This window comes from Leucopleurus acutus (genome assembly GCF_964270905.1).
Source record: "Leucopleurus acutus genome assembly, chromosome: 15".
Taxonomy (NCBI): Eukaryota; Metazoa; Chordata; class Mammalia; order Artiodactyla; family Delphinidae; genus Leucopleurus; species Leucopleurus acutus.
Window position 1 is genome coordinate 43826139 of NC_139157.1, and position 27848 is coordinate 43853986.

General features: G+C 38.5%; 1 protein-coding gene across 2 annotated transcripts in view; it reads right to left on the reverse strand.

Moving 5' to 3' along the window:
- NT5DC1 (5'-nucleotidase domain containing 1) overlaps positions 1-27848 on the reverse strand; it is a gene marked incomplete at its 5' end in the record, with an annotated part of 119670 nt that overhangs the window by 11246 nt on the left and 80576 nt on the right. For both annotated transcript variants that reach the window (XM_082855922.1, XM_082855921.1), the window contains 3 exons: positions 134-252; positions 9442-9539; positions 11372-11546. In XM_082855922.1, coding sequence (XP_082712048.1) covers positions 134-252; positions 9442-9539; positions 11372-11546 — 392 coding nt within the window. The remainder of the gene's footprint in view (positions 1-133; positions 253-9441; positions 9540-11371; positions 11547-27848) is intronic.

Sequence of the window (27848 nt, forward strand, 5' to 3'; positions counted from 1 at the left end):
GGAGGTTGGCAGACAGGCAGACGCAGATGACTGCCTCACAGATAACTATGCTGAAGGCATTTAGAGTTATGGTTTCAGTTTACAAGGGCTTATATCTCCAAGCCCTTGTAAACTGGGCTCAGTCAGAAAATACCTTGGGTTCAGGTTTGCCAGTCATTTTCTTCAGAAGTTCATAAAGGTGGACCGCATTCCCTTGGGAGTACCAGCCAGGTTTATCCAGAGATGGCAGGGCCTCTTGTTCCTCGTCATTCTCTGAAAGCACAGTTGGACAATCACATACTTTTTAATCAAGTGATAGCACCCAGCTGGACAGACCACACTCTGGCATGGCTGTAGGACAGGTACAAGAAGGAACCATGTGGGGATGGGAGCTAGCATTCAGTGATCACCTGTATATCATGAGCACTTCATGGACGTAAATATATATACTTTTCAAAGATTTTTTTTTTAAGAGCGGTTTTGCATTAACAGCAGAATTGAGAGGAAGGTACAGAGATATCCTACACACCCTCTTCCCTCACAAAGGCAGAGTCTCCCCCATTGTTGGTGATAAAAAATGAGTCCAACATATCACAATGATATGAGTGAACTCTTCCAGAACAAGGAATTCTAAAACCACATTTACAGATAATTAAGGCCATATCACAGCAACTGCCAGCTTAAGGTCAAGAGATATTTATGCCTATTTGGTTGACATTTCAGCAGCCATGTTTTAATTCTTCTACACAATCAAATGAAAACCCTACTATTCTCTAAAGAGTAGTTAAAAAACCAACCACGTATTAGCTTAACATTAAGAGTCTAATGCATATCAGACTCAGCATATTCCTGGAGAAACACAGTGAAAACCAATTATTTCTCACGTCTGTCTGTCTGTCTGTACTTAGCACAGAATGTCTTACCATGTAAATAATGTGGGTTTGATGGCAACTGGGAAATGAGTAATTTATGCAAATAGTTTTGAAAGCAAATGTACATTTGATATGTAGAGGCCCACTGTACAGGAACAGTGGGAAGGGCATCTTTCCATTGCTTATTAAAAACAAATCTACAGAGTCATAATTTCTTACATATTGGGACTCAGTAATTAACAAAAAGGAAGAAACCTTTCTTTATACAAAGACCAAAACAAAATACTCACTTTACACAAACCCCTCCCTCCCCCTCCCCGTTTCCAGCTCCCACACTGGAAGCTGCTGTGCAGGGTACTAATTCATGCAGGGCAGCTCCCAGGGCTCCGGGAGAACCTCCATAACTGGGAAGCTGTGGGACTCAGAAAACTATTAATTCCAGCAGCAGGGAGCCAGTGTGGGCTGTGAAAGCATCAGAGCCGAAGTGGAAGCGACACAGTCCAAGGGAACAAACTCAAGGAAGCTTCAAGCACAATCTTTATAAACCCAAACATTTTCACACTTCTTTTCATCTCTGGGAAACAGTTATATGAACTTTCGTTTTCACATAATATAAATAAGTGTGCCCTGCAAGCAGTACAATGATGACACTGATTTGAAAAAGTTTACTTTAAAAGTATATTAGAAGATAATAAATACAATAGATAAAAAACAGAGGAGGACAAAGGGGATAAGAGAGTGACTGTGATTTGTTTCCTCAGTTTTAAAATGGGGATAATAACAGTACTTCCCTCATAGAGTGTATAAGTGAAATAATACAGATGGAGCACACGGAAGAGTGTGGGCCACGTAGGGTTGAAGAAGTCTTAGCTGCTATCCCTTCACAGGCGCAGAAACTGATATCTGGAGAAGCTAAGGAATTTGCCCAAAGTTACCAAACTGCTACAATCACCCCTCAAAGGACTTCAAATTAGGGCTAGAAGACAAGGAGTAAGACAACAATCAATGAAAGCAAATAGTAAATCAAACTAAAACTCTTTTGAAAACTATAATTTGCTTCTGGATACAGCTGTGTTTTACAATAACAAAGTAAATCTCATTTTTTAACTGTAAGACCATATGGACAAGTAAAAACAAAAAAAAAAAAACAGTACCTTTTTAGTCAGCATAATAGTTACAAAATTAATATGGGGAAATGACAGTCAAGGCTGTGGCTGACAGCCTTGAAGAAAGCAAGCTCCACGACTCAGATAAGACAGAGAGCCAGAGAACTCCTGTGCCTGGGCCTGACTGGTGTGACGTCAGAACTGGCTCCTGCGGCAGCTCCCAGCAGCTTCTCCCAACTCCCAGAGCCTTTGGTGTTACTACCGTACCAATGTTTTAAAAGTATGTATTTGTGTGATGTTTTTGAATCAGTAATACATTTAAGTATTTTTAAAAGACTCAATTTTGAACTCTACCTGCTATGTGCTCACCTCTTCTGCAAAAGGTAATCATTCTTTTATGCATACAAAGCATATATAAATATATATTCTTTTTCTCTACTTTTGAAATACATTTATTGAGGTATAATTGACATAGAATAAACTGCGCATAAAGCATACAATTTGATTAGTTTGGGCACATGTATATGTCTATTATGAGCTGAACTGTGGTCCCCTCAAATTCATATGCTGAAGCACTAACCCTGTTCCCCAGAATGTGACTGTACTTGGAGACAGGGCCTTTAAAGAGGTGACTGAGCTAAAATGAGGCCATGGGGTGGGCCCTAATCCAATACTATTGGCGTCCTCATAAAAAGTGGAAATTAGGACACATAATTAGGCAATTAGGACACAGATGAAAGACCATGTGATGCTACAGGGAGAAGATGGCCATCTATACGCCAAGAAGAAAGGCCTCGGAAGAAACCAATCTTTTTGACACCTTGACCTCAGACTTCTAGCCTCCAGAACTGTGAAAAAAGAAATTTCCTTTGTTTCAGCCACTCAGTCTGTGGTATTTTGTTACAGTAGCCCTAGCAAACTAATACAACACCCGTGACCCCTCCTCCCTTTTAAATGCAAATATCAGCATATTCGGCACACTGTTCTGTAACTTGATATTTTAAAACCTTATTTTATTGATAATATGTTGTGATCTGCCTGTTTTTTTAAATTCCATGATTTATTTAATAGTCTTTTTTTGATAGACATGTGAAATGTTACAAGGAAAAAGTTACAAACATGACAGAATTCGCCTGGTGGGATCAAACAAAATCCCACCAGGATTTCTTTCTTTTCTTCTTTCACTCTTTATTTCAACAATCTTTCACAAACCAATTTACGTAGAGGAATATGGCAGTGAACTAGACGGTCTGAGTTCTTGAGCTCAGAATGTTTATTTTCTAGGAGCGACCTCTGACTTGCTAGGGGTTTACTTAACAGTGATTTATGATTAAAATATATTTATAATTGTTTTGGTTTCTAGGATTCCTTCTAATATGAACTTCACTAAACAGTTCATATTTGCTTTATACATCTCTTCTTCAATTTTGAGCTAGAAAAATTTCTCACCAATTATGGATTTTCATACACACTTTCTCCACTGTTTTTGGAATGGGCAGTAAGATACTTTTCAAGTAAAATACCTCCTTAAAATGCCTGCCTGTGTTGGGGACTATAAAATGGAAATTATACTATTAAAGGAAATAAATACTTTACCAGTGAGCTGGAGCAAATTTCATAAACAGAAAGTGAAACTCCTACTCTTACCCTTTATCTACTTTGGCTTTGGTCATTTAGTTAAATATGCTTAACTAACTAGCTCATTTCCACACCTAAAATGATAGGAAGTTTACTTCTTTTCAGAATAACAACCTTCAATTAAATGTACTCACTAAGACATTCTCTTGGTCTTACGAAAGTACGTCTTGGTGATCTGAGCAGTAGCATCTGTTTCAACAGAAAATCTGTTTAGAAATGCAAATCGAAGCCTTTTGCCCAGCCCTACTGGATCAGAATCTCCATTTTAACAAGATCCCGAGGTGATTTGAGTGTGAAGTCTGAGAAACACTGATGTAGAAAGAACAGCAGGAAAATAAAACAAAACAAAAACCTGATAGAACAATAAAAGGCATTCATTTCACCAAGGAGACAGTAATAGGCACCTGTGGGGAGCAGTGAGAATGAAGATGAAAAGGTAACCTAGCAACTAGATTTAGCCTTAGGGTGCTATATGGAGTGGGGAGCCAATGAGATTGTGTGTGTGATAAATATATTAAATATATTGTAAGTCTAACAGTAATAAGTGAGCAATACAAAATATATTGAAATTAAAAGCAAGGGACAAATAGAAATCTATGCCAATGAAAAGTATTTGAGGGCAGTGGGCAAGAGATAGTAATAGAGGTATAAAGGGAGGCAGAGGGACGAGGTAGAATGGGGAAGAATGATCAAAGCTTAACGGGAAGGGAGGGGACGGCAGAGATGAGATATTTCTGAGGTAGATTAAACAGGACTTTATGAAAAAAACAAGACAAAACAAGAAACAAACAAACCCCCCCAGGACTTGATGCACAGCCTCCTGGATGTGAAAGGGTGAAGATGATGAAGATTTCCAGCTGGGTTTATTCAGCGGCTGGTCAAGTAATGAAGGTAAGGAATACAAGGTGACCAGCATATTTGGTCGTTGATTGCTTTCAAGGTGGAAGGAGAATCAAGTTTGATTTCAGAATACTGGGTGGAGGTGTCTGGTGTACAAGACAAAATATGGTGTGAGGTTCTGGCAAAGACAGCTGGGGCAACATCTGGGAGTCAGTGGATAGGTGAAAGCTGAGGCCAAGACACCAAAGACAGCAAGTTGGGTCATGATTCCCAAATTGGGCAGCATGGGGGAGGGGTAGTTGGTAGCAGGAGACTGGCATGGTCCCTCTCCCCACTGAATTTACAATCTTGCAAGGTGGATGGACTCCCTCCCCGCACCAAGCCTTAGCTCTGCTGAGGAGCTGAGTCGTGAGATAACAGATTTTGCCTAGAAGAGGTTCCCCGCCCCCAAACAGTCCTTAAGCCCCTGTAGGGATCAAGCTGAATGGAGCTCAGCCCCCCACCTGCCGAGTCCCCACCCTCCCTTTCGGCGCCTCCATGACAACGGCTGTCATCAGTCCTGTACAACTGCACAGAGGATGCTGCAGCGCTGAGGTCTCTGGGATTGGCTCACCGTGCCTTCCATCCCAACAAGCTTCTTTGCCTTAATTTTACTTCTAACTTTAATCATTTGGAGCAATGATCTGATTTACGAAGACACTGGACTGTCACGTAAGTGCCAACTGACGTGACTTGTACAGTAACATTAACTGCCGTATGTGGGATGTTTGGTGGGTTACAAGGCTGAGAGATCAGTTAAGTACTGTAATAACCAGGACCTGATGTAATACTGTGCCAATTCATACAAGGGATGATAAGGGAGTGGCAGGTGACAAACTTGAGAAAACTGGAGAATAGGTTAGTTGTTAAGGGGAGAGAGGAGCTGAAGATGACAGATTTCCCTAACTTGGGCAAGATCTGTGGTTCGAAAAGTTATAACAGAGTTATGGAATATGGGAAATGAATGAGTTGTTATAGGTATGTCAAGTTTCATGTGATGCCAGGGCTCTGGGGCATGGAAAGCTTAGAAGACAGATAGAAACAGGCCTCTGTAAGTCAGGGAAAAGTGAAACCAAGAATTAAGGAATTAGGAGTCATTAGCAAACAGGTGACAGTTAAAACCAGAGGGTGGTAGAGAGCTGACAACAGCAGGAAAAGAAAGGTGGGCCAATGCAGAATGCTAGAGAGTAGCGACATTTAACGAGAAAGGTGAAGGGAAACCAGCAGTGGAAACAGAGATAGAGCAGTTAGAGGTAGAAGAATCAGAATCAGCAGCAAAGTAAACACTGTAACAGAACACAATGTATTAGAGATTCTTTAATATGAGGAGCATGAACCTCTTATTAATAATAGTTCTGGCAATCCTTTTGCCCTCTAAATGTGAATAAACTATTTTGTATCAGCTCCAGAAACTGCAGGGTTCACTGTGTCTTACACCAAAATATGTTAAATCAGAGGACCAGAAAACTAAAGCTGGAAAGTACTTTAGAGATCTGCTAGTCTAATCCCTTCTGGATGTGAAAAAACGGAGACAAGCTCTATATCTATATAAAGGCATGAAATCCCATACATTCTGAGGTCCACAGGCATTTTATTCTAATCATTATAGACAATGGTGATAGGACTTTGGGTCCTATTTCATCCATCCAGACTTTTCAACTCTTAAAGTTAAGACTTATAACATTTTCATACTTTAAATTCAGCCAAGATGACTATCAAGTCTTTTAATGAATATAATATCTGAAAATATAGTTTGGGTAACTATTATTATGTCAGTCCTCAAATCCAATTTGATAGTGTAAAACCAAAAGAAAATACTGCACAGAGGTTATAAGATAGATACCTCTACATGGTTATAGTTTTTAAAAGCTTACCCTTATATCTCTGAATACTCTTCAATTAAATAGAAATACTGCACAAAGTACAGTAATTTGTCAGCATAAGTTGATGCGTTTGTGGTCTCCAATATGTTAAAAAATTTGGTATATTTTTAATGTGCATTGTTTTCTGTTACTGGTGTTTGTGTGTCTGAGTAAAATTTTAATAAAAACCTTGGTGAAATGGCGTGAGTACTACTGTAGGTACAGAACAGACAAGGATTTTCTTGGAACAAAATATGAAAACCTTGAAGATAAAAGTAAAAATAAACATCTATTGAGTACTTAGTTAATGTATTTAAATATAAGTTTGTGAAGAAGGGAAAAACACTGAAATTTTTTTCCTGGTTTAATACAAAGAGTCCTATTTGACACCCTGATTATTTCTTTTTTTTAAATTTAATTTTTATTTTACATTGGAATATAGTTGATTTACAACGTTGTATTAGTTTCAGGTACACAGCAAAGTGACTGAATCCCTGATTATTTTTTTAACATCAAAGATTTATATAAGACATTAAACCAATATATAAAAAGCACCATCCATCCCTGCCTTTCTACTAGGCCAGGGTTTCTTAACCTTGGCACTACTGAGATTTGGGGCCAGATAATTCTTTGTTGGTGGCGGTAGGGGTGCTGTCCTGTGTGCTGTAGGTTGGTTAGCAGCATCTCTGGCCTCTACCCACTAGATGCCAGTAGTACCCCCTCCTCCAAAGTTGTGACAACCAAATGTCTCCAGACGTTGCCAAAGTTGCCCTGAGGAGCAAAACTGCCACAGTTGAAAACAACTGTACTAGACCATTCTCATCAGCATAATGCATATTCGAGTATCTTCAGTTAAAAACAATAAACTACAGGTTTTCCTTGATTTACGATGGAGTTACAACCCGACAAAACCAGCATAAGTTGAAAATACCTTAAGTCAAAAATGCCTTTAATACACCTAACCTACCGAACATTAGCCTAGCCTACCTTAAACATGCTCAGAACACTTACATTAGCCTACAACTGGGCAAAGTCATCTAACACAAAGCCTATTTTACAACAAAGTACTGCATACTTCATGGAATTTACTGAATCAGTATTCAATTAAAACAGAATGGTTGTATGGGTACAGCATGGTTGTAAGTGTACTGGCTGTTTAACCTCATGATCTGAGGTACTGGCTGACTGGAGCTGTGGCTTGTTGCCCATTCCCAGCATCAAGAGAGAGTAACAAAAGGCATATTGCTAGCCTGGGAAAAGATTAAAATTCTAAATTTAGGGCTTCCCTGGTGGCCCAGTGGTTGAGGGACACGGGTTCGTGCCCCGGTCCGGGAAGATCCCTCATGCCGCGGAGCGGCTGGGCCCGTGAGCCATGGCCGCTGGGCCTGCGCGTCTGGAGCCTGTGCTCCGCAATGGGAGAGGCCACGGCGGCGAGAGGCCCGCGTACCGCAAAAAAAAAAAAAAAAAAATTCTAAATTTGAAGTACGGTTTCTACTGAATGTGTATTGCTTTTGCACCATCATGAAGTCAAAGAATCTAAGTTGCAGCACTGTAAATCGGGGACCATCTGTATGCCCTTGATCCTACACTGTCTTGCACCTAAAACCTCAGTTGTTTGACTATTTGCATAGCTAAAATTCTAGAAAGAGTTGTTTACACTCATGGGTTTCACTACCTCCAATGAACTCTTCAAGATACTGCAGTCTGGTTCTATATCTATCAGTGCTCAAGACACCAGTGGTCTCTGTCTTGTCCACTACAATGGACATTTCTCTTTCCTTTTCCAATTGACTTTCAGTAGCATTTTCCCTAGGTGACCACTCTCTCCTCTCCTCACCGGTTTATGAATGTTGTACTCTATTTCCCCCACTATAATCTGTCTGCTCCTACATCACACTCTTTCTTCTCTATCCTTAATGTTAGAGTGTGTCAGAGCTTGGTCTGGGCCTTCTGCCTATCTGTATTCTCCCTCTATGTGATCTGATGTAAGCCCAAGGCTTTAAATACCCCTCTATGAGCTGATGAATCCCAAATTTATATCCTGAACCTACACCTGTTCTCTTGGACTCCAGGCTCATTTATATAAATTTCCTAATTGAGAGCTCCAGTTAGATAATCCACAGTCATTTCAAAATTGGTACGTTGAAAAATGAGTTCTTAATAATGATATTAAGAACCACCCTGCACAAACTTTTCCTCTGTATTTTTCCTCATGGCTGTAAATGGTCCCACCATTCACCCATTTGCTCAATTCAGAAAAAAGAAAAATCAGCAACCTGAAGTCATTTTTGATTAACTCCCTTTGCATCTGCTGCTTCTAAAGCATCACCAAGTCTTGAGTTTTCCATCTGCACAACGTATCTTAAATATGTCTACCTCTCTCCATTTCCAGTACTGCCGCCTCAGACCAAAGCACCGCAATGTCTCACTTGCGACATTCGATTGCCTGGTCTCCCTCTTTCTCTCTATCCTTCCCCACATCCAATCCATTCCCCACCCAGCAGCCGAAAAGGTCTCTATGTCACTCGTACATCTCAACTGAATAGCTTCAGGTTGCTTTTGGCATAAAAATTAAAACCATTTCCACAGTGTATGAGGCTGCCTGCCTCCCTAATTTCACCCCTTCTCTGCCCATGACTGTGTGCCAGAATCACAGGTCCCTTCTCTGTCACAGGAACGAGCCCAAACTACCCTCACACGGAGGCTTTGCATTTGTTTGTCCCATTGCCAGGGATACACTTCCTCTGCTCTTCTCATTACTCATCCCGCAGGTCCCGCCTGGCAAGTCACCTCACCTGACCTTTTCAGACAGGCGTCCCCTGGCCAGGCACTCTAAGGTGGCCTCCTGGTTTACTACCTCACCAGGCAGTCATTTCCATCTCAACAGGTAACATGACCTGTAATCATATCCCAGGCATTTACCCACTTGCTTATGTGCTTGTTTATGCATCCCAATGAGGGGAAAGAACACCTGGTATCTCTTTTATTCCCCTTGTTGCATCTAACACAGAGCTTTGTACATGGCTGTCAGCCAACAGGTATTTATTGAGTAAGTGAATGAACAAATCTTAAATAGGAGAGTAAAGATACAAAATGTTAACTTACCAAGTGTCCGGAAAGGCCTCTGATTTGGTAAATGAGAGAAGAAACCAGGCTTCAATGCATTTGTAATCACAATGTCAAAAAGATATTCAAAATCATTCCTAAAAAGCAATGATATTTTTCATACATTTATTTTAAGGAATTAGAAAAGGTCCATATAAAACAGAACTTAATCTTTGCCTATTTGACCACAGCATCATTTCTGATCTTGTGATTAACTTCTCTATGCTTTCTATACATTCTAAGGTGAACCTTACACTGGAAATAGAAGGTAGTCAAGCACTAATCATCCTGACACCACCCTGAAGTATCAACACAAACATAAGGGGGAAAAAAAGCATATTAACTCATTAACTCTAGGTGCTAAGCTGGTTTTCTCACTATGGCAATAATTATAGTGTGTAAATTCAATAGTTTCTAACACCTAAAATACTCACGAGCTATGTTTTCAAATTTGGGGCCTGAAATTTGTCTGGATTTATTAGCATCAAGAGTTTTTAATAATTTTGTGTGTTACATGGGTCCTACAGAAAGCTAGCATTATAACAGGTCAGATGACATCTTTCAGAGAGTGTTCAAAATGTGAAGATACCTTATTTTGAAAATCAGGGTAGTATTACAATATGGTAATTTTTAGGCAACAATAATAATTGTTTTTTAGTCTGTATTTAACACTGTATTAAGGATTATTTGGGACAGCAAAGGAAAGATAGTCCTTGCTCCTGACAGACTCACTATTACATTGGGGAGATAATATTTACCCAACATTCCAGAATACTTTGACACAGCAAAACGACACTGCAGAGGAATTAAGATATGAAGAAAAAGTTTGGTAATCTATGCTAATGAAAAAGAAATGAAAACTTCCAAGTGTTTATTCTGAAGCATGGTCCCACTACCAGGACAGCAAATGTCTCTACAAAAGGCACTTTCCAAGGCATACAGGGCTGCAGCCTTAATTCACTTCAAGGATCCCAAACCTATACATTAATCAGAAAGCAGAAAACCACCGATAGACCGTAAGTACACCATAGGCCAATCCGAATCCACATGTGCTGAGGAACATGGAAATCAGGAAGCTAAACAGGTTGGCAAGAGGTCAGTTTTGAGGCTAAAATTTGCTTCATACTTACGGCAATTCAGTACAGTATCTGCTAAAATTTGAGGAAACAGTAGGGGAGGTCTAACAGCTCATTTTAGAATCTGGCTCTGACCATGGATATTCCCTGGCATTGCCCGTAAGAATGCCACAGATAAGTATTAACACTTGCTGAGCCTTACCAACTACTCTCATACTTTTACCTGTATTGTGCTATTTAAACTTCCTGTCACGCCTATGAGATACTACTGTCCCATCTTTAAGATGGTGAAATTGAGGCTTAGAGAGGTCATAGAACCTACCCTAGGTCACGGGGTGAGTTGCGAGGCAGGGCTCGAGCCCATGACTGTCTTATTTTAAGTCTATGCATTTATGCTGCCTCGATGTTCATGGATGTCAATCCCACCCCTGGCCGTGTAAATGGGGAAGTGCCTGGCTCCACACGGAAATGGCTACAGAGGGATTGTATTCCAGGTAAGTAACAGGGGCTATAATCTACAACTCAGTGTCCCTCAATAATCATCCAAAGCTGAGAAACCAAATTCACGGAGGACTGCCCAAAGCACATGCGGTCCATCCACCTTTCAGAAAAGCTAAAGCCCAGACTATGAACGGGCTCTGAGCATACTGACCTGGTAATACCGCTCTGCTACAATGTACTTGGGGTGTATTTCTGTCAGGAGATGTTAAGGGCTGTTATGAGAAACAACCACTTGTCCCTCAGCATTGTTTAATATAATGATATAGTCATGGCTAACACTTTTGAAAAAGCACTGGTGTAATTTGTTATCAGCATTTTATAAGATCATGAAAACGAAATGACTCGTCACTTACCCAAGGATATATTCACAGAGGAGTCTACAGTAATCACTGTGAGAACTGGTAATTAACATAAGAATTTTCCCAGCATTTTTTAGCTGTCGAAGCCACTTTTTAACAGATTCCGGACAAGTGTGTAAATACCTGCCTGGATCTCTTTTTATTTCTGGAAAATATATTCCACAGTTTTCTGAAAAATAAAAATATCAAGGAGGTTTTTCTTTTTAAAATTTTTTGACTCAGTGTATTCTCGAACAAGTTCCTCTCTCTCAAAGCTATAGATAAAACTAAAAGGATAAAAACTAGGTTCGAATAATCCAGCAACGACGCCATTACTAATTGCTTTTTAAGAATACTTTTCTTGTTCTTAAAAACATGATGATTGAGAATGTCAGTTGAAAATATTTTTTGGTTATTTGACAAGGACTGATAAAGTGTTAAAACAGATAAACGATAAACACAATACAAATCAAAGAAAATTTGATCAAATTTTCAAATCAAAGAAATCTTACTGCATTTGCAATGTCAATTAATAAATATTCTTTCAATCATTCAACAAATATTTGCTGAATACGGATAACAAATGAAAGAAAATCTTACTGCATTTGCAATGTCAATTACTAAATATTCTTTCAATCATTCAACAAATATTTGCTGAATACGGATAACAAACAAATACATATTTAGATAATGCACCAGGAACACGTCTTTGGCATGATGCAGTGGAGAAGGGAGCTGGGTTCCTGAGTCAGTGTTGTTTCAGATGAAATTGAGACTAGAGGCCCTGGTCTATTACAGCCTCTGGGAGGTGATGTGATGTTAAATGGAAAAACAAGTCATAAAAGGCAGGAAGGGGACTTCCCTGGTGGTGCAGTGGTTAAGAATCCACATGCCAAAGGAGGGGACACGGGTTGGAGCCCTGGTCCAGGAAGATCCCACATGCCGTGGAGCAACTAAGCCCATGCGCCACAACTACTGAGCCTGTGCTCTAGAGCCCCCGAGACGCAACTACCGAGCCTGCATGCTGCAACTACTGAAGCCCGCGCCCCTAGAGCCTGTGCTCCACAACAAGAGAAGCCACTGCAATGAGAAGCCTGAGCACCGCAACGAAGAGTAGCCCCCGTTCGCTGCAACTAGAGAAAGCCCGCACAAAGCAATGAAGACCCAGCGCAGCAAAAAAATGAATAAAAATTATTTAAAAAATCATTAAAAAAAAAAGAAAAGGCAGGAAGGCAGTGCAGTTGACAGTGAAAGCCGAAGAACCTGAGTCACTGAGCTGGGCTTGCCAGCTCTGTCCCTTTGGGTCTTTAGAGCCCAGGGGGTCAGCCTGAGCTCCGAAGCAGCTGGTACCAACATTTCCAGAAGTCCTGGTCAGATGCACCCACTATGTTTGATATGATGCCTTAAAAGTTATGAGTACTTAGGCACATAATTGCAGATTTGGTTGAAATGCTACTAGATTCATAAAGCACTTTAGAGATACTGTTCTTTGGGCATGATAGCAGTAGTAAGCAAATAAAGAGAACCTGAGTTCCTACTTTCCTTAACTGCTAGGAAAAAGACACAGGCATAAACAAAACAAGAAGTGAACGAGCTTGTAGTGAATTATAAACTCTGCAATAGATATAGGCTATAACTGTAATTCTGTACAATGTCATGCACTTGAAATAAATGAAATGAAAGTTATATATCAAGAATGTCAGGACAGAAGAGTCTCTTAAGAAAAAAAAAAAAGAAGAAACAAAAGCAGAAATGGTAGCAAATACTGTTGTCTGACTGCCCAAATCCACTCCCCTCCTTCTTTGCTAAAGAGTATTCTGATTTTGTTTGAGGTTTCATCCTCCTCTGAGGGGCTACGTGCTCAGGGAGGGTGGGTGTCTACCAGTCTAACCTAACAGGATAATTCCTTCCAATGTCCTGGTCATGTAAAACAACCCAATTTAATGAGCTTAAACATGAAGGATATCTATTATTTGCAGCCTACAGCATCTCTGTTCAGAAAATAATACATTGTAAGAATTAATCATAACCCGATTAAAAAAATTACTTAACAAAATAAAGAATGTTACAAAATGAGAATAATATTCCGACATCAGAACACCAAGAACAAAAACAAAGTTTGTGCTCCTGTATTTTGCCCTACAGAGAACACATGTGTAAATCTCTAGGATCTCTTAATATCCCAGAAGCTATGTAATGGCCCCTAAAAAAATTAAAATATACTTTGTTTTTCAGGAAAGAGGAGGTACTAGTAGTAGAGGACTAATTTAAGGAAGACAAAAGAATAAAATTAAATAACTAAAAATAGAATAGTTTGATGAGTGAGTGGCTATCAAAGCAATGGCAGAAGCTGTGTCTCTCCCAGGATTTATCTAAAGGAATCATATGTAAGATTATTTCACCCAGAAAAACAAAGCTTTTGTAGCAACAGTAATATTATGGGCTGGATAACAAAAGATTTGTAGTATGTAATGCTGAGAACATTTATATACTTAAGCATCTGTATTCAAAAACAATTGCTGAGAAAAGGCTATTTTTTCCTTAGCTATATGTGCTTAGTGCCATCTAGTGATCAAAATATGTTACTGTTAAAAAGCTACTATTTCATTTCCAAATGAATAAAATAAAACATATACATTTAAATACTATATTTAAAAATTCTTGCCTAGATTAGTATTAGTTTCCCTTAATAAGCCTAATCTAAAAGAGTGCAAACATAATAGCCTAGTTGGAGAAAATTACTCTCTGAGGAAATAATGGGGTTGTCCTCCTTTTGTTCACAAGCCAGAGTGAAATGAACAAACTAAAAAAGACAAGTCCTGTACAAACAGATACCCCATGGTAAGTTATGGGTCGTTCTTGCTATAAAAGATCACTAACTGTTGTTGGGTAAAATATTTTCATTCCCATGTAACCTTAAATCGTTAAAGAAATAGGAGGTATATTAATATGACTATACTCATCTTTTTAAATTCTATTTTTATTGATATAACTGACATATAAACTTACATACTATGTAAGTCTACGGTGTACAACGTGTTGATCTGACACATACATATTGCAATATGATTACTACTATAGCATGAGCTAACACCTCTATTATGTCACAAAATTATCATTTCTTTTTTTGTGGTGGGGACATAAAGATCTGTTCTCTTAGCAATTTTGAAGTTTATAATTTAGTATTGCTGTCTCTAATACACACTCATATTTTGTTGAAATAAATCAAGCTATTAAACCAAAGGAATTTATGTTAAACATACTACACTGGAATAATAACTGCCTATTAAATTATTTGCCTAAAGGTAGGGAGTCTGCCTTTTTGTTCAGCAGGGAGTAATCATTCAATGAATGAATATTTAAATTAGTTCAGGGACAGACACAGGAACATTTATGTTTATTTAAAATCAAAGTAATAATATGATTTGTAACATATTACCTAACTGTGACAAAAAACTGTATCATTCATGTCCTATCGAAGTCATGCTATCTAAAGTACCTTCTTTTTTTACCCCTATTGATAAAAATAATCGTGTTAAATATATTTTTATACTGATAGAGTAACACTGAATAGACAAGACAAGGAATTGAGACCTAAGGTGGAAAGAAAGGAATGGTCTTGTTTGTTCCCAACTCACAAAGCAGACTGTGTTTTCACTTAACCTCAAAGGAATTCTATTTCACTGCCATTTTATTAACTCATTTTCCTGGCCTTTCCATCCCTCTTCTCTCCTTAGATACTGGTATTTTCTGTATCCAGATGGGATTAAAAGTATAATTTTTAAAAAGCTAGTTCTAAAAATAAAAGTTTTGTCCTTTTATATTAAAAATTGGGTTAATATAGAGTCATGGAAATAATAGCCAAGTGTTGCGACAGTCTGATGGGCACTGAAAATGGCCTGCATGTATCAAACATGATTAAGGATTGAGGGACCTCTAGTGGTAAAAAAAAAAAAAAAAGTACAACTTGAATAATAAAAATACCTTTTTTAGTCTAATAGGTAATCGTGCCACATCACGATTTCTATCATCATGGCGTTAGTAAGCATTTTCCTCACTTACTGTATCACTACTGTTTGTGTGATTTGTGGCTACAGTTCTCAAAGCTGCTGTGCAGGGGGATTAGAGATGCCAGGATGCTAATAACACCTCCACCATCAGCCTCCAAATAAGGTCTGTTGTTATTTCCACTGCAGAACATAATTTAGGAGAGACTGAAATATTTACAACCTTTATAGGTTATAGAAGAACATGCTAGTGAATAGCTAAAATGTTTAGCCATGAACTGTTTAAATGTACTTGCTGTAAGAGATGATATAATTTTCTGAAATATACATATACTATACGATTTTTTTGGCCAAGAGATACTGAAATAGTTTTTGAAGGATGAAGGAAATAAACAATAGATTAAATATGTTCTAGATTTCATTTATTTATAGAAGGCAAAAGATGAAACTGAAATTTAATATTAAAACAGATTTCTTGTTTATGGTTCCTGTATGATTTGTTTCTATCTAATATATTTGTAAATTAAGAAATCTTGAATGTCTAGATTGGGTAAAGTGAGTATCTATGTGCTAAATATAATGCTTGGAAAAGGACAACAAATAAGAATTGAGGAATGAAGTATAAAATGTACTGAAAAACATAATTTATAAAATTTTACATTAATAGTATTTGATTTTCATCTCTGTATCTGTTACCTACCCCAAAGATTCTGATTTAATTGGTCTGGGCTGGGGTGATGCCACGGATTTTTTTTTAAAGCTCCCCAAGTAATTTCAATGTACAGTCAGGATTAAGAATTATGGCTCTAAGCTATAAGAACTAGAACTTTTGCTATTATTATCTGTGTATCTTGCATGCGTCATTGTATATCACTGGCTCTCAGAGAGCAGGGATTTCTTAATTTTACAGTATCTGATTACCTAACATACAGCTTTATACATAAGAGGCAACCAATACACATTAATTACTGGTGATGTGCGATGTCACACATGGGCATGAACACTGAATGAAGAACCTTGCCTGATAAAGAGAAGACTTGTGTTGGAGATGAGATTGGAGAGAAGGGAAAGCATATGAAATTTAAACATTCAAATGCAAGAGCACTGACAGCTAAGGGACACTGACTTGGTCCACAAGACCTGATAGAGGAACTAGGGGGAGGAAGTAAGTTATAATGCCTGAATCCATGATTCCCAAACTGAGAGCAATATGAATCTGGTGTAGCACTTGTAACAAATATCAATTACTGTGCCCCACCCTAGAGATCCCTGGTGGGTCTCTGGGGCTCCAGAGACTCACACCTGGCCAACAAGACACTTGCAAACCTGTGAAACAGATGGCTTAGATGGACCATTTTATAATCTTAGGATTGCCTGAGTCTACACCTCATGGTGATGTCACAGGCAGATAACTCTTTAGTCACAATGAACACCCATTTCCACAGTGTTTCTCCTCCTTAACAGACCACAGTAAAGTAAAAACATAACTTTTATATGCACTGGGAGACCAAGAAATTCGTGTGACTTGGTTTACTGTGATATTTGCTTTATTGTTGTGGTCTGGATCTGAACCCACAATATCTCTGAGGTACGCATGTATGCAATCTCCCCCAAACAGAATTTCTGTAGAGTAGTCGTTGTGAAAATACTCTGAGAGTTTCGGATTCAAGTGGATTCAGGGTGAGGCCTGAATATGTGCATTTCTAACAGTTTCCCAGTTTAGGTGATTAGTCCAAGGACCACACTTTGAGAAACACTGCTATATAACACCCTTATAAAACCAGATAGCTTTCTGAAAACCATTTCGCCCCCCCCCCCAGAAAAACTTGATCCTCACTATTCTGGCTAGAAATGCAAAACCAGATTAAGCATGTTTAATGTTATCTGATGAAAATTCTCAAACCTATGTCTTATGTTAAAATGGATCTAAACCAACAAGGTTTTAAGTTTTAAAAAATTATTTTTACTTTATAAGGGAAGAATATATGTGAGGGTGAAGATGTAATGGAATGTTTTTCATAGTATTATTTTACATTCATTTTAATTTATCAGTCCTGAGAGCAGTAATTTTGTAGGTAAAGCAGAAAAGGCCCAGGTTTTGGAGTTAAACTGGCCTAAGTTTGAAATCTAAGTTTGCCACTAACTATATTGGTTATCTGATTCTTGAGGAAGTCTAGAAACAGAGTTAATTTTTAGTAATGCTCGTTGTAATTGGAGGGATATTTTCGCCATCTTCTGCATGTGATTTGTATATAGAACACATGTTCAATTTATTATACATATTACAGTATAGGAAAAATGTATGGGGAGCTCCCAAGATGGTCACAACACTATCTCCCATCGCACATGTGTCTGGAGTCAGAGTCTACTGCCTCACTCCTTTGAATCTGGGCAGGCCCTTTTATTGCTTTGACCAACAGAATGGGGTGCAAGTGACATTGTGTTACTTCCATGTGTTACCCTTAACTGGCCTGGAAACTTCAATTTCCTGTCTCTAGGAAGCTGATCCCACGAAAAAGTGCAACCAATCTGAGACCACCATGCTGTGAGGAGCAATTCAGATGAACTCATTAGGTGCAGGTGCTCCAACTGCCAGCTCCAGCTGAGCGCTGAGCTGACAGCTTCAACTGCAAGACCCATGAGTGAGCCCCTGTAGATATCAAGCCCAGGCAAGGCTTCAGGAGACTGCGCCCCCAATGACACCTGACTCCAACCACATGGGAGACACCAAGTGAGAAGCACTCAGAGAGTCCAGAATATAAGTGACAATAAATTTTGGCTTTAAGCTACCAAGTTTTGCGGTGGTTTCTTATGGAGCAATAGATAACTGAAACAAGATGCTTTGGAATGGAGTCACAATTCCAATTATTATCTCTAGGCAATTCAAAATAAATTAAGAAAACATTTGTAAATGCTTCCAGAAACACCTGAAATAAAAGTAAATAGGCTTTAAATTGTTGTTGTTCACCTCTGAAGAATAACTCCAAGGTTTCTACTGTATACACATTTACAGAACATAAATTTATGTATAGCTTATAACAACATAAATCTTTTGAACAGTTACAGTTTAAAGAAAACCCAAATTAACAAGTTATTGAAGGTAAATTCTACACAGTACTTCCGACCTCTCACGTACTTCAAATGTGAGTTACTCAGAAACGGAGATAATAATAACCAACTGCTGAAACACACAGTGATTACAGCAGAAGAAAGGAATCTTTTGAGATGTTTACCTCCCATTAACCTCAACTCAAAACTTGAGATTTCTTCAAAAACTAAATTGGTCTCCAAAAAAACATGCATTTTAAATATAACATTTCATCACAAGAGTGTACTTTTTCCTTAATTACCTTAGTTAAAATGTCCTCAGTGTCTCCAGAAATATCTTTTCTTACTAATAAAGCCAAAGTATGCAGAACTAGGACTAACTTGGAAGAAATCAACTTCAGAACACACACACAGATTATTGCCACAAAGGATTATTTATTCAGTATCTGGTCTCACAGTGTAAAATATAAACAGGAAAGCCCTATTTAGCTATTAGGTCTGTGTCACATCTACAGCTAGGACACACAGCATTTAGTGAAGCAGTTATTTTAATGAGGCATTACTCTGTTTTTCACCAGACTTTTCCACCCAAATCTGTATCGTATCTATACAATTGACCCTCTATATGTTTTGGTTTCTTTTTTTTTTGGGGGGGTAAAACACCACCTGGTCAGTTACCCCATGTTGACAATAAAAAAAAAAATACTAAACTTTTAAATTAGTGATATTTTAACTCAGTTAATTGTTTTGGCAGAGGTCTTAATTTTGTAATATAAAATTTGAAATTATGGACTCGATAAAATAGAAGAGTGTTAATTTCTCTTTGATGTAACAGACATAGAAATTATAGCATCTATGTGTGTAACGCCCTGTAACATTGTTTGAGGAACGGTAATGCCCTAAACCAGAATTCTTAACCTAAAGTACATACATGGGTCTCAGTGGGTGAAACCCAACACTGTTTACAACACTTTGCTTATCAATGTATTTGCGCATTTCTTGGGGAGGAGAGCAGGTGCATACCCTCTAGTTTCCATCAGATTCCCGGGTCTGCGGTCACATGACACCCAAGGGGTTAAGAACCATAGATTTTTATTTTCCAGGTTAGGAAATGTGTTAAATGTGTTAAATGTGTTAAAAACACATTCCAGGGCTTCCCTGGTGGCAGTGGTTGACAGTCTGCCTGCTGATGCATGGGACACGGGTTCGTGCCCCGGTCCTGGGAGCGGCTGGGCCCGTGAGCCATGGCCGCTGAGCCTGCGCGTCCGGAGCCTGTGCTCCGCAGCGGGAGAGGCCACAACAGTGAGAGGCCTGCGTACCACGCAAAAAAAAAAACAACAAAAAACAACACATTCCACCCTGAAGGTCCAGAGGTTAGGACTCCAAGCTTCCACTGCTGGGGGCCTGGGTTCCATCCCTGGTTAGGAACTAAAATCCCACAAGCCACGTGGCATGGTCAAAAAAAAAAAGAAAAGGAAACCCCCAAACCAAAACAGACAAAACCTAAACACATTCCAATACACCCCCTTTGTCACTGTCAAAAAATAATCTTATAGATATGTTTTAGACAAAGGTGATTCTCTACAACAGGTGACACAGAATTTTTACACAAATAAATATAATTCCTAGACTATTCTGTGATTTTGTACACCTATACTCATCCTAAGTCTGACAAATGAACATTTATTTAGGATGGCTAATGAATGGTTGCTCCTGTCAATTTAATTTATAGGTTAATTGAAAATTACCAAATACAAAACTTAAAAACATATATAAAACATAAATACTCAACACTGAAAGTATTTTGAAATAACATTATTTGAAGAGATTAAATTATTGCTTTTCTTAACAAATACGATACATTCCTGCTATAGAAAATTCACTGAATTGGGTTTACTATTTTTGGATAACAAACCACCTCACACAGAGAGGCTTAAAACAGTATATTATCGTATCTCATGATTCTGAGGTTTGACTGAGTTTAGCTGGGCGGTTCTCCCTTGGGGTGTGCCAGTCAGATGTCACAGTCTGGCACCTGGGGCTGGGATGGCTGGAACAGTGAGGGCTGATAAAACATCTCTCCACTTTGCTAGCCTGGGCTTCCCCATGACATGATGGTTTCAAGGTAGCTTGATTTCTTAAATGGCAGTGGGTTTCCCTCCAAAGCAAGTGTTCTAAGACACTAAGGCAAAAGTTGCAAGGATTCTTACGACCTTGTCTTAGAAGTCTATAGAGTCACTTCTGCTGCATTTTACTGATTATATGGGGCCATTTCATTTTCAAGGAAAAGAAAAGAGGAGTATAAATTCTGGGAGGCACACTTCATTAAGAACTATTATCTTTTCAGACTAGCTACCCAACACACTAAAATTTTGGTGTGATTCTTGCCAGTATGTTTTCTATTCATATATAACTATATGGGAATTTTAAGTATACCACATACAGATTTTTACCTGTGCATTTTGTTCAGTGTCATATCTGAGCAATTTCCTAAGCAATAACAGTAATTTTAAAACATTTTGATAAATTTGCCTTAGTATTTTGAAAGCATTATTTATAATAATTATCTTTACTTATAGTAATAACTGACATACTCTGAGTGCTCATTTTTGCCAATAACAGAATTGCCAATGCAACTATAAGACCTTTACCACTATTAATGTATTTAATCCTTCTAACAACCCTGCGAGGCGGGTCCTGCATTATTCCCATTTTGCAGTTGAGGAAACTGAGATACAAAGAGGCTGAGGAACTTGCCCAAAGTCGCAGAGAGAGAATGTAGTACAGACAGGATTTGAACGCAGCCCGTCTGCTTTCAGAGCCTGTGCAATACCACCTCTCTACTGATACAGCATTTGAGTACTGTAGAACAACTTCAAGGATACCATAAATCCTTACTTTTTTTTTTTTTTTTTTTTGGCATACGGTGAATTACTAAATAGTATCATAGTTCAGGGACTTCGGGATTGATTGCAATTAGAATAAGTGAGAGTTTGAAATTTGGACAAATCAAATTAGATTTCTGCGGAGGAAAAAAGTATCTATCGATATGCACTCTGTCTACTTTTCTAGTCACAGCATCTAGAACTGGAAGGGGCTTTAGAAATCATCCACTTCAATGCTGTCCTACTAAAGATGAATTTGTAGAGACCACAGATTTTGCACACAACTATAAAGTTAGTAATAAACTTGGGAATGGAATAGAGTGCTCGAGAATCCTACCCCACTAAACCTTACATAACCTCATATGTAATCTTAGCAGTTACACGAGATATGTAACCTCATTGTTTACATGTCTAAATCTTTGTGTTTTAAATCGAACTTATCTGGTGATCAGTGTCTGTTAAAGAAAAATAATGCATTCAGAAGAAGCAGAAGTCAAATGCTTAAATGCTATCCCTATTTTGCTCTGTAATTATTGAATAATGTGCTTTTCCTCAGAATGTCTACAGAAGTTTTTTGTAGTGACTGAGCTCATGTTATATATGTTATTATCTGGGAACTGAGCTTTTATATTGAGACAGGCAAAAAACCCAGAATAAGTGTCTCACATTAAGGTGTAAATATTATCTTCCTTCCTGGAATGCACTGTCCTCTCTTTGCTGCTTAGAAATGTTTGCGGCTTGTCTGTGGAGCCCTCTCCAACCCCCTTGCCCAGTCACACCACCTCTGGACATCATTCATCACACTACACGATAATAAACACTCGTAATAAGTGTGTTTACGTATTTTTCTCTCTCCTGAGACGGAGATCTTTTAGGAAAAGAACTGTCTTTACGTTTGTATTTACATTCTTGATGTCAGGCAAACAGTAGAGGATTAATAATTGCAGAAGTAAGTGTGAGGGAAGAGCTACCAAACAAGATTTTACCAGGTGATCATAAAAACCAGAGGTTGGCAAACCACAGCCCGCAAGCTAAGAAAGGTTTTTACATCTTAAAATGGTTATATAAGTATCTACATAAAGCCTATAATCCTTATGATCTCTGGTCCTTTGAGAAAAGTTTGCTGATTCCTGGTATAAACATAGTATTTCATAATTATAGGACAGTAACAATAAGCAACAGTTATAACTCAGTTTTAGAAAGTGCCAACAAGATTAACGAAATTGTTCATTTGCGAGATTCTGTTTAAAGGTTACGCAGTCTCTCAGCAGAGTGAATATTAGAAGATCATTTGTGATAAAACTGCTTTTTGAAAGACAATATAAATACTTTCATGTATTTTTTTCATCACAGTGGGTCCCCAGCCAGGATATACTTGCCCCTCAGTTATTCTCCGGCCCGGGTCTTCTAACAGTCTATTCTATGGAGCCAGAAAAGGGTTCTTGTCACTTTGCCACCTTGTTAAAACAAATCTAAATCTGCTTTTGCCATTGCCTTTATGACTCTGATACACTTTATTTTTAGTCTCTGAATAAAATGTTTCCAGGCTCATTTGCTTTGCTTGCTGATACAGCAATAATAGCAGGGGCCACATCACAGCAAGACACTGCAAGTCCAGGCTGAAAGCTAACAGCTGGTAATATTTTCTCTTAAGGTCAGAGGAAGTAGAAAGATCCAAAAAATGCACACGATGACATCATCAGAAGGACCTAAAGAGCTTGTAGCTTGAGATGAATAAAGGCACTATTGCCTAAACACACTCTTACATATTAGCTGCACAAGAAACAGGAATGTTTTCCTTGGTATAGCAAATCAAAGATGCCTCCAGGTAAAACCTTGGACAAATTTTAGGGGTTAGCTTCCAAGAGATGCACTGTAAATTTCCTCTCAAAATAGTTTTTAAATGTATTTGCCAGGCACAAAACCACCTTGCAAGGTTTTGTTTTCACCAGAGGAAGTGGGCCCACATACTATCTTGACTTGAAACCTCCCACCTCCTCCAGAAGAAAGAAGCTGGAAAAAAATTAGAACTAAAACGGGATAGTTTGGGGCAAAGCAGGCTCAGAGAGGTGCCATTGCTCACTCCTTTAAAAGAAAGTTACAGCTGACTTCTCCAGCTCCAAGGCACAGAGATCAGAAACAACAACAGGAACAAAGCAGTCAAACACCAGACATTAGGGTTCATTTACTATAAATGTCTTAAGGAAACCTGCCTCCTACTGAAGACTCAAATGCTCAGTTATTTAACAATTCTTTAAAAAACAAAAAACCTGGAGTAGAACTTTCACCGAGTTTCTACCAACCTGGTTTTTCTTCCGGAGTCCATAAGCTTAACAGAATGCCAAGACAGCATTTTGGCATGTACACACTATGCTCAATTCAGCTCCCCGGAAAACATAAATAACTAAAAAGATCCATTATGAGAACCCAGTCCTCATTCGACAATAATCCATTATGAGGCAGAAAGTGGAGAAAGCCGGGGCAGGGGGAGGGGGTGGTACAGCTGTCCCAGCCTCAGTACCTAACACAGCTTGCAACCTCTGCACGGAGTGGGCCGGGTCTCAGGTAGAAAACGGTGGGAATGGGCGGGAAGGGTTCCCAGCTGAATAATGCTACATTCGGCTGGCTTCCAGAGAATATTCTATGCTAAGCAGGGCTTTTAATCTTCTCAGTTTCTCTTTTTTCTTTGGCCTGATTCTTTTCACCTCTTTCACTCTGCCTCCTTCCAATTTGCTAATACAGTAAGTTTACATATCTTGAGTATTTTTCTGAACTGGTAAACATACAGTCATATTAAGATGACAATCGCATGCATTTGTAAAATACTTAAATATGAAAGACTTCTAAAACCAAAAATCAAAAAACAACTCTGCCGGGTTAACATGAAAAATCTTAAAAATAATGTTAAAAATTCAGTAATATACGTATAAAGTTAAAGATTTTGAAAGGAAGGTATTTTTCTGCTTTCTCCATCCCACTGTCAATCTTAAGCCATTACCTCAAAACCGATTCCTTCTCTGCTTTTCTAAATTCCACCCTGCTTTTAGGGGTCTGCATAATTTCCATTTTTTCTAGTTTTCTCTCTCCTTTTGAATATGCCAACTACTATATGCTAGTTCACATACTCCAACTCTTGTTCATATATTTTTCCATATAGTTTATTAATTGCATAAGAGATTTTTATCTTCTATTTAAGCTCTATAAATCAAATTTCTTTGTACCATTATAGTGATTAGCATTACAACGATTAGATTCTGGGCACAGAACACATTCAAAAAAGGTAGTGTAATTAAACTTTCTCTTAAGGATGTTAAACATACTTGCTTGAAATCTCGGTGACTATAAAGTACTACATGGTTTAATGAAATAAACCATCTCTTCTGTAGTCAGAGGGGAACTTTGATTTCTGCTCAATCTGAATGAGGCCTACTTATAAATTTTAATTAAATGGAACCTCAAGGCTAAAGTTCTTAGGAGCAGCAGTGCATATCTCATTGTTGGTGTATATTTAGTGAATATCTTCAGTTTTTCAGAATAAAGCACAACAAACCCGCTACATGCATACAACAGTTCTAGTTATTAAGGCAGGGATCCTACAAGTTCCCAAAAGACCTGAATAAAACAACACTGTCATACTCAAACTATTCATTATGAAAAATTAGATTCTGACTTTCTTTTGCCCTAAGAAGAAATTTGTTAAGAAAGCACATGACACAAATGATGACTATTTCTTTCTAAAGGAAAGGAGCTGGCAACATAAATCCAGAGAAGCTGAAAGCTTGGAATTACTCAATAACCAAGAATGAAACATTCAATATTCAATTTAAGTGAGGCAGATATCTGCATTTTACTCACAGTGTTTAGCAAATGTTAGCAATAAACACCAAAATGAGCTATGTGTACTCAATGAAGAAAAATGTGAATGAAAAGGAAACTGCACTAGACCTTATAGATGCCCAATAACAGTTCCATTTATCTGAAAACCAAGACAAAGAAAATGTTTTTCCCTCCAGATAAGAACTCCATTTAAAACTTCAAAAGGAGTTAGTTAATCTAAATGTCTCATGCCAGCAAATTAAATCATTATAGAGCAGAGGAGGGAAGGGAGAAAGGAATTCGTGATTTGTAGACGACTTCATTAAGTAATGGCCGTTGCTACTGATGTGAAGAGAGTGGCTACTCCATTCATGCTGAAAAACCTTCAAAGGACAGAGAAGGGGACTTCCCTGGCAGTCCAGCGGTCCAGTGGTTAAGACTCCGCTCTTCCAATTCAGGGGGCACGGGTTCAATCCCTGGCCGGGGACCTAAAGTCCCACATGCCACGGTGTGGCTTAAATAAATAAATAAATAAAGCAGTTCTGTGTGAAGCACATATACATACATAAGCATATTACAGGATGCAGTCCTGGGTGATCCTGGGTGGCCTGAATCTGGATCAAACAGTCCTGATTCAAGTCTCAGTTGTACAATTTGCTTGGGCCAGTGTCTCAGTCTTTCAGACACTTTGTTGGCTTATCTGTGAAATGATGATAATAGAACCCACCCGATAAGATTATTGTGTGGATTAGACACAATAATATATGTGAAGCACTTGCACAGTGCTTGGCACATAGTAAACACTCTCTGTGAGTCACCCTGGCTTAAACATATACAGTTAATCAACTGTGAAATCACCCTATGGGCTACACTGCATCAGGAAATTGCCCTGCAAGGGTTCAAAATGCAAGGCTTCACTTATCAAAATGGCACTTAACTTCAAAACATATTTGGAAAAAACTTCAAAAGTTCTACTGAGGGGGATGCAGGGAAGTGTCTCTTCTTGCCACTTCCATGGAAAAACGCAGGGCTGGATTGCCTACTGCTCCATTATTTAACGTTTCTCACAGCACTGGGCAGAGAACATTGGAGACCACAAAACCCCATCTCCTCACTGTGCAGACATGAAAGTGAGGCCTAGACAGGTTGAGTTACCTATCATCACACAATGCCGTTATTACACCCTGCATGCCCCTGTCCACTAATAAAGTACAGGATCTTTATTAGTCACCATCTTTCATTCCTTTTGCAGTTCTATAATATACAAGGTTGGGAATGAAGCACTCACTGAAGGAGAAAAAAGTCTGTTGACTCCAACTGGGTGAACTGAGGGCTATTTATGTCAAATTACTTTATTATAAAAATTCAGCAAACCCACCTGGAGAGCACTTGGCAAATTCGAGTATTATTAACTCAAGTATTTCTTACTCCACCAAAAGCCTGTAGGCTCACATCAGTGCATCATTCTCTCTTATCCAACTGTTTCCCTGCAGGACCAAAGGCCACTGTCTTCAAGGTGTTTTCTGGATGGGCCTACAGAAAGTTGCAAGTGGGTACGTTTGATGATCACTCTGTGTGTGTGTGTGTGTGTGTGTGTGTGTGTGTGTGTGTGTGTTTGTGAATCTAGGTGTATCTGTGGCATAAAACTATTGAGCCAGCTGCTCCCTACTGGCTTTTTCCAAAAGTTAAATTACGATTATCATTATAGATATTAAGTGGTCCCACCAAATCCTGACAGGATCATGTATTGGTGAGGATACTGAGAATAAAGTATCTGGAACTCTCCTACACTGTACAAGTATTTTGGAAAATTGTTTGGTAGATCTACCAAAACTGAACACACACACACACACACACACACACACTTAGCCAATAATGCAGCAATTCCACTTCTAGGGATAGATCTAACAGAAGCATGTAAACAGGTACACAAAACACATGTACATGATGTTCATGAAGCATTATTTGTGATAGTCCCCAATTTAAATTTACCCAAGTGTCTATCAATTATGTAGAATAGATAAATAAATTGTGATAGAGCCATATAATTGTATACTGTACAGTAATGAAAAGGAACAAATTACTGTTACATTCAACAACAGGGATGAATTATAGAAACATAATGTTGAAGGAAAAAATAGCCAGATATAAGAACATACATACAGGCTAATTCTACTTATATAAAATGAAAAATTAGGCAAAATTAATCTATGGTGTTAGATATCCCTCCAGGCAAGGGATGCTGGCTGGAAGGGAGAATGAGGAGGGCTTCTAGGGGACTGGAAATGGTTCTATTAGCTGAAAATATGTTCATGTTTAACAGTATTTAACAACAGTAATTATAAAGAACTGACACTATTTTCATGGCCATAAAAATTAAGTAGAGATAAGTGCTAAATCAGAAATTCAAGAGTCACATCAAATGAGAATCTATGTAACCCAACATTGTAAGAGAGTTCAGTATAGAAAAGCAAGCATTTGGTAAATTAGTTTGTTTAAATTTTCATTAAATAACATTTTAGATTAACTTTACTATTTCCTGTCTCCCAGCACAAGAAGTGTTTTTCTAATATCATAATCTGCGGGAGACAATTGTCTATTAAACTTAATTAAAAAGCCTTGTAGGGCTTCCCTGATGGCGCAGTGGTTGAGCGTCCGCCTGCCGATGCAGGGGACATGGGTTCGTGCCCCGGTCCGGGAAGATCCCACACGCCGCGGAGCGGCTGGGCCCATGAG